The sequence below is a fragment of the Vidua chalybeata genome, chromosome 1 (genome assembly GCF_026979565.1).
Source record: "Vidua chalybeata isolate OUT-0048 chromosome 1, bVidCha1 merged haplotype, whole genome shotgun sequence".
NCBI lineage: Eukaryota > Metazoa > Chordata > Aves > Passeriformes > Viduidae > Vidua > Vidua chalybeata.
The window spans coordinates 104,322,494-104,334,755 of NC_071530.1; the positions used below are offsets into that span (position 1 = coordinate 104,322,494).

At 39.2% G+C, this 12,262-nt stretch overlaps 1 protein-coding gene across 1 annotated transcript in view; it reads left to right on the top strand.

Annotated features, from left to right (window-relative positions):
- Positions 1 to 589: 589 nt before the first annotated feature.
- MYOM1 (myomesin 1) overlaps positions 590 to 12,262 on the top strand; it is a 65,243-nt gene continuing 53,570 nt past the window's right edge. Inside the window, exons 1-2 of the mRNA XM_053966239.1 lie at positions 590 to 1,017; positions 8,905 to 9,042. Of these exons, the coding sequence (XP_053822214.1) occupies positions 590 to 1,017; positions 8,905 to 9,042 (566 nt within the window). The remainder of the gene's footprint in view (positions 1,018 to 8,904; positions 9,043 to 12,262) is intronic.

The following is a 12,262-nucleotide window of genomic DNA, read 5'->3' on the forward strand; positions in this document are numbered from 1 at the left end:
AGTGTTTTAATTCACTGTTGTAATAATAAATGGAAGATTAAATTCAATCTGAAAATTGGGTTACAAAAATAAATGAAAAGTTCATATATTTTTGTTTCAGCTTTTATAGCCTTGTTGGATTTGCTCATGCCTTTAAAAATAATTTATTACTTTATTATCTCTATTGTAGTTGAACAAAATTAGTTATCCTATCTTTGAAGAAGCCAGGCACACAGACTTTCATTAGTTTGCAGTAATAAGTGAGCATATAAAACATGAATAGCTTGCAGTAGCAGGGAACCAACTATAAATGAACAGACACATCAGTGCAAAGGTTTCTGGTCATGATGGGTGACATGTAAGCATCTTGAAACCTGAATATGAACCTGTCTGAAAGTCTAAATCACGTCATAAAGAGATAACTCTAAATTCATTGCAGTTGATTTTTCAAGTTCAGTGTTAGTTTGTGTGAAATTGGGTATTATTTGTATGCTAACTCAGGAATTTCCTTGACAGTAGTCCTTATGTTTGACATGTTCTTTTTCAGATATTATCCTGTTTTTATTTGCACTCAGAAAAGTGCAGTGAAACCCAAAATTCGAAGGCACCCATGATGTCTTTACCATTCTACCAAAGACACCATGAGCACTATGACCGTGCGTACCGCCACAAAGCGCTGTCGTCCACGGTGAGCCAGTACCAAAAGGAGACAAAGAGCAAATCTGCCGTCTATGCTCAAGGATCTGCTGCTTATGCCAGGGGCTCCGCAGCCTACCGCCACTCGTCTGCAGCAGGCTTCAGCTTTGACTCCTCAGCAGCTTATAGCCATGGCTCTTCAGCCTATGACCTCGAGTCAGCAGCCTACAGCTATGGATCCACAGCCTACGACCACTCTGCCGCGCAAAGCAAGAGATCTGCTGCCTACAGCCTTGACTCTGAGTCCCTCAGCACCAGCTCAGCTGCCTACGGCCATGCATCTGAATCCATCAACAAGCTGGCTGCAGCCTACAGGCTGGGATCTGAAGCCTACAGTTTTGGGTAAGATCTTCGAAACAGCATCCTGGTAGAAAAATGTCCAACCACCTCCCATTGAAAACAATGGCAAAACTCTCCTTCTCATCCATATGAAGTTTCTCTATAACTTGGCATTAATATATTTTCCTGGTCAGGTGTTTTCCCTTGGCTTTGGCAACAGGAAGGACTGTGGTCAGCTTAGTTTGTTGGACTAATCCATGTGTGATGCTTGGACTGTTGTAAGAATAGGACTGGCAATGCCGATGTGGCTGAGTGCTGACATATTCACACTCCAGACTGGTTAGGCATGAGCTACCTCTCCTTCCAAGTTGTTTAGCCACATTAATACAGCTGAATTTAATATGAAGAGTTGAGATAGCTTTGGATTGAGGCTGTCTCTTTTCTGACAAGGTTGGAGTAGTAAAAGAACTCAAAGCTCTTCGTGCAAGTTTGAGTTATGTGTCCATATATGATTAATTCTTCTTTGGCCTAACAGTTTCAGTTTTGCGCTGAGTGATTCAAGAATCTGAAATTTTCACACTGTATATTGGTTGATGCATACTATTTCTAAAGTAGACATAGCCTGAAGTATCCCATCTTACAAGAGAAGCGTAGCTATGCTCAGCTCTTTTTTTTTTTTTTAATGTAAGATAATAAATATTGCTCAAGCAATTACATTAGCATAATATTTTTGCTGTAGTAGCCTCATAATATTTGTATGCATATATCTCAGAGATTTGCAGAAATTAGGGAAGTATTAAAGTAATATTAGAGTAGCTGTTAGCAATAGAGGAAACAAACAACAAATTATAGCTCAAAACATCTGCTTGCTGTTATATTAATATAAAATTAAGAGTATCATTAGCAGAACTGAACAAAACTTGTCCACCAGGAAATTTAAATTTTGAAAACTGAATATCCTCCCCAGATTGTGGATAATGGTGAAATCTTGGCCAAAACCAATGAGAGAAAAACTACATGTACCACAGCAAACAATACTTTGTGATTTCAGCCTTCACTGAAATCTTGGCTTTCAGGAAGCTCAGGGTCCAATCTCTATTTGCCAGAGTTTGTTCAGGTATTTGATTCTCAGGCTGTTATAGTCAAGGTGAATGACTTTACTTCACTCTTTACTACAAGAAAGACATCGAGTTGCTGGAATGTATCCACAGAGGGGCAACAAAGCTGATGAAGGTTCCAGAGTGCAAGTCTTATGAGGAGCAGCTGAGGGAAATAGTTATTTATCCAGGAGAAAGGGATACTCAGGGGAGGTCTTATCACTCTCTACAGCTGTCTGAGAGCGTATCCAGGCAGGCCTTGGTCTCGTCTCCCAGGTAATCAGACAGGATGAGAGGAAATGGCCTCAAGTTGCACTAGGGGAAGTTTAGATTGGATGTTAGGAAATATTTCTTCACTGAAAGGGTGGTCAGGTATTGGAATAGGCTGACCAGGGAAATGGTGGAATCATCATTCTTGGAAGTGTTCAAAAATGTGTGGCACTTAAGGACATAGTTTAAGGGTGGGCTTGGCAGTGCTGGGTTACTGGTTGAACCTGATGATCTTAGAGGTTGTAATGATTTTATGATTCTGTAGCTGATTGTCTTACACTGGGTCATATCCAGGCTTTGCTGTTGAGACAATTTTACTTGTGCAGATAATTTACTACTGAGAAAGCAGTGAGAATCTCATTTATAATCTGCTGGTGAAGGGAAGAAAACTGGAGGTGCTGGGACTGATGGTTACGCTTCCAAAGGGAGCTGGGTAAGGGAAGATATCCCAAATTTCTGCAGCAATGCAGCTGTGCCTGCACTCTGTTGCTGACCATAACCCAAAGCTTGCTTCTTCTTGAAGAAACGGTTCTCATAAAAAAAGAACTTCAAGTTGTAAAAAATGATTGTTAAAAAATCTGTTTCTGAGTCCTGCTTACAAGCACTTCAGCTGTCACACAAGTTTCTTCTGAAATCTGTGTGTTTCTCATTAAGAATAACTCTAATGTCAACAGTATCATATTGAAGGAAATTAAATTGTTTAGTTGAGAGAGAATTTAAAACTTTACTGAGGTTTGGCTCGAGATAAAAGTTTTTGATTTAAAGAAGCATATTTGCATATATAATGCTCTGTAGTACAAGACTTGCCAATAGATTGTTCAGAGATAAGAATGTCTCAGCTGCAACTTCTTTATTTCTGTGGTCTTGTCATTGTATTGGAAAAAATTCATTGCTGCTACCTAAGACAAGGACTCTGGCGATTAAATACATAGGATTCCAAGCTCTCTTACACAAAACTTAATTAACACAGGAAACAATATTTCTGAATGAAAATCTCAGTATTTAACTTGGGTTTATGGTTAATATAGCCTCTATGTTGGTATTTATTTCTTTTATGCAGCCCATATTTCTGCAATTTGCAAGAGGCAAAATGGAAAAAATAATGCAATACTACAGTTAAATGTAGTTCAAATTTGAAGGAGTTCTTGCCACATTTGTACTGTCTTTCCCAGATAATGCAAAATACTTCAAGAGGTAATGTGGAGACAACAAGTGTTACTCAAATAAATTAGGAAAATCCAAGAATTTCTGTTTTCATCCATATGAAAAGAATGGTGTAGGAAAAAAAAAAGTCTTCAAATTCTTCCAATTTTCTAGAAGTAGAAAAGTTTAAATTGAAATGCTGTATCTAAATGACCTGGTGTTTCCTTGAAACCAGAATGGACACACAAATCCAAATCCAGACAACATTTTTCAGCTAACAATTGATAATTGCATATCAGTGAATATTGCCATCAAATATAGATTTATGCATAATGGATATAGTTTTGCAGATAAACACCATTGAGTCCAACAGAAAAACTCAAATATTACATTTTTATTCAGGCCATTTCTTATTTTTATCTAAAGTAGCTTCTGCTAAACTTATAGTTATTGCAAAATTTAAGTCTCATCTATTTTTGTAGTCACAGTACGGAAAAGATTTCATGAAGCATTGGTGTTGACATGCAGTTAGTTCTGTGTCAGGAATTTATCATGGGGAAAGCAGTGGAGAAGGACTAGGAATTATGTAACCTGCAAGACCTTGACCTGGACCCAGTTCCGTGATGTTGAAGCCTCTCTTGAGTGGAAAACATTCCCAGGGTGTGAAAACAGGCAGTTTGAAGGAGCCACAGCTTGATTTTTCAGGAGGATGAAAAATTTTCCCTGTGCAAGTGGCCTGTCCCCTACATTTCAAGTCTTTTTCACACCACAACAGCTTGAGGAAGTACAGGGAGCAAAATGAAAACTGGCAAAATCAAGAGCAAGTATGGAAGCTTGCAGCTGTGCTGGTTGCGGTTGGCCAAAGGTGCAAACCTCAGGGCTCCCAGAAGAAAGGGCACCTCACCATGGAGAGGTTGCCTCTTCACAACCAGCCCTCCCCACCAGCTCGTGGGGCTGTCTCTAGCCAAACACTTCTTTGGCTTCAGCAGAGGCAGGAAAAGTGACATTTGCTGCTTCCCTTGAGGCTTTGTACAGGTGAGGGATGTATGACTCCCACAAGCCGATGTTGTTGCCACCCATGCTCTTCCCTATCCAGTCCCTGGGGGCTGCCAGCACGAGTAGGTTGGCTCCTGTGGGAAACCTGGCTCCTGACTCCTTCTTCCACAGCAGTGCTCCATCCTCTGTGTGCTTCTGAGAAGATTTGAGTCAGATCTACCAAAGCTTATTATAGAACTACAGGGCTGTCAAACAGGGCTGCTGGATTAAAGGCGTTTAACTCTTTTTTGTGGAAGCTCAGTGATTTGCCTTTGCTCAAACTTTCACTGCTTTTCCATGTGTTCTTCTCCTGTCTAGCAGTATCAATAATCCCATTGTGTCACAGGCAAATTATCTGCCACCAGAAGGGCCAGACACCTGCTTAGAGGGAAAACAAAAGTTACTGGTCTGGCTCAGGCATTTGCACTTATTTTGTAGGTCAGGCGAAACAGCAAAGAGGACATGGTGTAATTCATGTCTACCAAGCAAAGAGAGTAAAAAATGCCTTTCTAATTTGCCTTTAATTGGGCTGCCAGTGAGAGCTAATGCTCTTCTGAGCATTAGTAACCAGGATTGGGACAAGGCTGTGTAAATAAAACACTTCCAGAAACATTAGAAGACCATGATCTTGGCACTGCTCATCCTTTAGTTTATTATAGGTGAGGGTTAAGAAGCTGGCTTCCAGATGTCATACCCAAGCATGGAAATTGTTTTAATGAGACCTGCTATGTGGAAACAATTCCCCTTAAAATAAAATTTTGTGGAAGCTGTATTAGGGAATATCGCCAGCAATATTGCCTGGGCTTATGACAAATGTGTCAGCAACTTAAAATTAATATAGTCACCAGAGAGCATTTCTCATTTTTAGAGGCTGAATTTAAAGAGTTCTTCTCCTATTTATAGTAAGTTAAAATATTGCATATTAGGAAAGAAACAGCTGCTAAACAGAGAGCCTGGATAAGGACTCATGGCTAGCAGCTTCTCCAGGAGGTACAGCTGGTGCAATCATTGTGTACATCATCATCTCTTTCTGCTTAGGACAAGATACATGGTTTTGTAGAGGTGTAAAAGAGCTTACATGTGCCTTTTCATGCAGGAGTGAAAGAACAAAAGAATAGGGTGTTGTGGTCTGCTTCCAAAACACATTTCTACACCCACTGGGTGCAGACTCTCTTTGGGCAGTGTGGGAAACCTGTCCCTTCAGGCACAGAAACAAGGGCAGTGCCAACATATTCTCTGTCTGAGAATAAGACATCAACACAGAACAAAGCATCTGTTTGGGAGCTGCAGATGCCCTGCACAGTGTTTTCTTTAGTTCCTCTTTAGGCTAGAGGGAAAAGTTAATAGCATCTGTTTTTTACATCTCTACAGAAGAATGCCTGTGCCTTTTACAACTCTAATGAAAAACTAGGAAAATGCTGGCATTGACACTTTAACATGCTGGAAACCACCCTGAAGTAGGCTTAGGTCACCAACCTTGATAAAACTGTACAGATAATATCTGACCTGGAAAAAAAAAATATATATGCTAGCTGGGCATATCAGATGAGGCTGAAAGATGTTAAAAGGTCATGGTACTGTTCCTCCCTATGAAACTAGAGACCACTGATACCCTGCTCTTACTCCTCTGGGGAGATTCTGTTCCACATATCAGGTAAAGGTTGGAACATTTTAAAATAAAGGGCAAGATTTTAGAATCTGGTTCAAGAAACAGAGTTCTCCTTTGGGCCACCTAAATAATGGTTTTAGGCAGGATTTTGTTTTTGTGTTACACAGGAAGAAATAGTAAGAACACAGGAGAACAGGGAAATAAACCTCATGATAGAATACTGTTTAACCTGTATTCTCAAGCAAAGAGCTCCATTTGAATATGTGTTTCTAGTAGCCTCCATCTAGCTCTGCCAGAATTTAGAAAGGAGAAACATTTTCTGCTGCTTCAAATTTATTCATCTAATCTCTTGATTTATGCAGTGCAATTCTAAAGAACATTTTGGAGAGACTCTAGGTATCCCTCTGAAAACATCAGCTGGGTGCTCTGGTATGGTCATAAAGATGAGATATTCAACTTCAAGCACTTGGAGTGTTTGAGTGAAAAACCAGCCTACAAACAAACAGAACCTGTAGCAATTTATTCTTGCCTTTTCAAATAATTGTAGAGAGATATAAATGAAAGATAGGAAACCCCTACTACCATACAGGAAAGATATCAACAAAATGCCTAGCAGGGAGTGATGGGAACTGCTATATATGCTTCCCATTAATTCCCTGTGTGAGTGTGTAATCTGGACCTTAAATGAAAACTAAAATGACTGCAAGGCCAAACCCTCCTTTAGGAATAATGTGTTGGTCTGGATTTAACAGTGCTGTAAATGCCTGAGCTGAAATTTCCACCACATTTCAACTACATTTGTGAAAATAAAAACTTCTAGACATTTTAACTTAAGTTCAATTGGTACTGTGATCTTTCTTGATATAGAAACAACTAGGAATGAAGTGGCCTCCTAACAGGTTCAACCTAAAGCTCTGAGGAAATCTAATGGCTGTCAGAGTCAAAATTCCAGGTTTGACCCATTTTTAAATAGGACAGGAATAAAAGTCACTTGCTAAGTAAAGATCTGCAGCTCCTTACAGACTCTAGTTCAATTAAGAAAAATAATGAAAATAGTTTGCCTTTGATGTTTCTTTTCCCTTATTTGATGTGCATTTGTGGTTTGCCATAGTGATTGCACCACATCATTGTCCAACCCAGGAGTAAGGCCATTGCACACCCCGTTTCAATGTGTCTCTTCCTTTTTATTTTACTCTGCCTGGACTGTTCCTGACTGTTTTCTGCTTGGATTTCTGTCCCTAAAGCTGGATATGCCTCTCTTGTACTCCATCAGTGGCTGTCCTGGGCAATGCCTGGTGTCAAAACCCAGAGCCCACAGCATCTCTCTCCCGTAGATGTGGTCTGTGCCTTAGCTGACACAGTGGTGCCTGACATGGAAAACCCTTGGCCCCAGTCCTGCCATGTGTGCCACAATCCCTCACTGGCTGTGCCTTCTTTTGTGTGGAAACCATGTTACAGGGAGAGGAGGAAGGAAGGAGAAGCAGTGCACAGTTGCTTTTACCCCCTGTACTGAGCATCTCTTGGCAGAAGTGCTGCAGGCTTGGTGATCGTGGCACCTGAGGAGCGCAGAGGAATTACATTAAGAAAGGCAGAGAGCTAAAGAATGGGAGACTGATTTAACAGGAACTGGGTAGGGAGAGAACTCCATCTGGGCAAAGGGATGGACACAGAAATGAAGGAAGGGAGGATGGGAGAATGAAAGTGATCCTGCATCATCTCACACACAGTCTCAGTGGATATATTACTAACACATATTTTGGAAACTAAGCACTCTTCTTGTGTTGGTGGTGGTACTTTTGCAGGGATACAGCCTAAGGAAAACATTAGCCCAAGGATATAATATTATATTACATTATGCACGTGTAACATTCCCAGGGGCCCAGTGGTAGCATGGGTTTTGATATATGTGGAGACACCAGTGTAAGCTATCCAGGGTGTGGGAAGCAGGTTATCCCTGACAGAGGCACATGTCAGGGCTAACAAGCCTTGCTGAGAAACCATCATTCTGCTCCTGTATCTGCACATGTAAGCAGGCAGCTCATACTGTGTAGACAAATCCCCAGACCAGAAGAAGACTCACATATGATTTTCTGTGGTGATGTTGCAAGACAGGTGAATAGACACTTTGGGGATTTATTAAAGGCTGACAAATATTCCATATTCCATAGATATGGGAATTAGAGATGAGTTGCTTTGGCAAAGGAAGGCAAGGTGTTTTGAGCTTTGTTTACACAATTTGTAACTATGTTAAAAATTAACCTAAAGTGATTGCCGCAAGTATGCTTCATGCTCTTCAGAATCCCTCCCAGGCTGCTGAGGACTGGGGGATGGGTGGGGTTGGGAAGCTCTTCCTCCTTTTCAGTCATCCTCCATTTATCTGTACTATGTTAAATGGTGCTGCTTCACTCAACTCTTCCCAAGGGAGTGGCATGGGAGAGCAGTGGGGATGGTAACACTGGTTTCTGAGCTATACAGTGCCCTACAATTTCTGTAGAGAGACTTAAACAATCTTCCCAAGTCCCAAACAAAAAGCTATTAAAAGTACATTGCTACCAGGTATATTGCTTACTCTATGTTTAGATTTAATACCAAGGGGCATAAATCGTATGTTTGTAATGGTGAGATAGTCAAAAGTACACTTAGTTACGTGTTTAATAACTCTAAACTATGGCTATTAAAAATTATAAATTCTTGATTACAAAATAAGACAGCAAAAAGTTGTAGTACTTTAATTGTATTTTTGAGCGCTTCTTAACAGCTGTTTTCCTGATTTTAACAATATAATTTTTATTTCAGACTGAAAAATTCCAACTTAATGATAGAAGATCAGTCCTATAAGATGAGTCCCAAAGCAAAGAGAGCAAAACAGAGTTTGATATCAGAGGACAAAGAGAACAAAGCCTTAGACTACTCAGTGCCCATATTCACAGGACGGTATGATTATTTTTATTTTGTTTGGTATCTTATTTCTGATCTATTAACAAATTATAAAATAATAAATCCATTAATCTGTCTTTACTCATGGATCTTATGGTGATAGTTTGTACTTCATATGAGTGATAAAAAGAAAAAGAGAAGTAAACTGACTGGCAGAAAATTGGACATTGTTCATCCAGAGCCAGGACAAATGAACCTACGTGTCTGGACTTTGTTTTGAACACATTATCAGGTCCACTTTGTATGAAATGAAAATATAATTAGAACCCTGCCTATTGGGAACCAGGGAAGCATGTTGTCCACATTATTTAGCTTATTCTTTTGGTTTGAAGACTTGTTCTGTAATCAGATCTCTCTTACCAAGCATTAAACATAGAAACAATGAAACAAAGTGCTAATATCTTGTCCTGGCACAGGAAAAACCTGGAATAAAACCAAATGCTTCCTCAAATCCATTGTAATGATTCATACTGATCTCACGTGTTGGTGGTATTTATTGCATGGTTACTACTGATGTAATACATCTTACTGCAGCACTGTTCTCAGTAAAGCTGAATGTGAACTTTATGTGGAAGCCAGAACCAACATCAGCAACGAGGCTCCCCTGCCCTTTTCGGGGTATGGCATAGTGATTTTAGTAGAGTCTCCAGCAGTTCCAGCATAGTCACTTGCTCAGATTAATACATCCTGGGGTGTAGTGTGGAAAATTGCTCCTGATTAGAGGCCAGGAAAAATTTTCTTGCCCATCTGCAGTTGAACAGAAACCTCCCTTCAACTTGTCTTTCCTCTACAGCACAGCATTTTTCAGGGGACACATCCAAGTTGTTTCTGGCCTTTTGAGCATTTGTGATGAGAACAGTAGTAGTTTTGTTTTTTATTAACTCCCTCCCACTGTCTCAGAGTAATTTTTTCTCACCCCTTGTACATTCCTGTGTTGGTTTCACTGCTCTTTGATCCAACCAACATTAAAAAAACACTGCTGCCTTTTTAAGAAATTGCTTTGGAGTTTCATCTGTATCTTCTGTGATAGAAACACATAAAAATGTGACTGTCTCATGCAAAACTTGAGATAACATTCTCAAGGCTTCTCACTGCTTTTGCATCTTGGCCAGTGTTTATACTTACGTAGCAGGTTTGCAGCTCACCATCATCTGTCTCCCATGCCCTCAAGCACAAATATCCTTCCTTTTTATTGTATGTTGAGTCTACACAAGTAAAATTTTTAGTATTGGGCGATAGTTGAAAAACACAACCGTTGATTAGTACTTAGCTTTTTTACAGGCCTCTGTGATCTTAGCACATCATGTTAACATCTTAACAAATACTAAGAAATAATTTCATTTATTTTATTTTTAAATGCATACAGTAATATATAACTCAGTGTGACAGTGTGTAGGTTCATTTATTTGTATCTGTAAAATATTTTGGGGTCCTGTTTGGGATCCTACATTAAAAGGTACTGTCAAATTCTTACATCATTGTTATTCTTCTTCTTCCATTTTTTTTTTTTTTTTTTTTTTTGTGTCAATCTTACTTTTTGCTTATGGCAAATCAGAAAGCTCTGTGTGCTTTTCTGCCACTGAAATGATCCAGAAAATTTTAATTCTATTTTGGGATTTTTTTTTAATTAAAAAAAAAATAGTTTAAAAGAGCATATCATGACTGTTGAGTACTCAACTCACCATGGCATGAAATGGTATCTGGTTTAGGCTTTTCACTGTTGGCATCATGCTCATGACCACATGCCAAGACTGTGGAAGTTGCATGCCACATTCCTCTCAGATATTTATTTTTGTTTGAAAGATAACAGCTGAAGCCCATTGAAACATGTGCATGCTACATGTCATTCCTAAATTCCCCAGTGAAATTGATGTGTTGTTTCCCATGGGCAGAGAGCTGTTAAAAGGAAAGTTATTTATAAAGGTCATCTCACTGTGGGTTTGTTGGAGCTGGGTGACCTTCAGTGATGTGTCACCATTTCCATTATTTAGTTCTACTTCAGATCCCTGAGGTTCTGCTGTAGAAAAAATACTTTGCTCAGATTATTCACTTAGCAACTGATCCTTTTAAACACCTTTTAAACACCTGGGCTAATCCTTGCAAGAGAAAATTGTGGACAGGCAGACAGTATTTTAGACAGTAAAACACCCAGAGCTTGATGTAATGCTGTAAGTGCTGAAGTTGCTGCTTGTGGCTCATGGAACTATTTGCAATCACTAATAAGCCTATGTCAAAGGACTGTAGATGGCTGATACCCTTAAAATTATATTTTGCCTGTGCCATTTGGGGTTGGATCTGGTTGGATCTGTTTGAAAATTATTTTCTACTGAAACCCTTGAAACTTGACTGTAAAATCAATTCTTAAATGGTACGGTTTGCTGGTTTAGTGCATTTGTCATTTCAGGGAGCATGTTTCTCTTTGATCTGGGAATATTATAACAGGGAGAAATTATTAGAAATAAATATTTAATACTGTTGATCAAAAGCATCTGGGGATTACAACTGCAGATGACTAGGATGAGTTCCATTTTAGTCAGAGGATATTCATCAGCTCTCAAAATGTGCTTAATGCCTTGAGAAACCAGTCCATCCTCTGAAGTTGCTGAAATCTTAACTACTGTAGTTAAGGAAGAAATAGTATCAGTTTGCCTTTGAAGAAAAATGCCATGGATTAATTTAAATGAACGTAGGTAGCTATATTCATATTCATTATACTGATTTTTTCAAAATTGTTTTTAAAAATATCTTCCATATAGCTGCATCTTCAGGTGATATTTGTGGGAACAGCTGATGTGCCTAAGTGGAGGGAATCTATTGCCCCACTGATTTCTTAAGGGTCATCCTCTTAAAGCAGACTGAAACATAGGAAGTTGAGTTTGAGGGTGGTCAAAGCTCTATGCTGTTAAATAAGATTTTTAGTCTTCTCAGCAGCTGTTAAATGTAATTAAGTTTACAGCACATTCCACTGTTTGACTGTCTTGCATCTCACCAAACTGACTTCAAGATAAGGGGCTAGACACTTAATTCTGAACTTGAATTCAAATTTTTTTACCATTGGGATGTACTGTCCAATGCATAATATTGGCAATCTTAAAAAAAAAAAAAAATTCCTTCCTTCTATTTTTTGCTTTGTAGTAGTAGTAGTAAGTGCTTTCTGATAAAAGAGAGGCTGTGCTTGAGTGCATTCTAGAAACAGAGGTGATGTTTCTATAGTGCT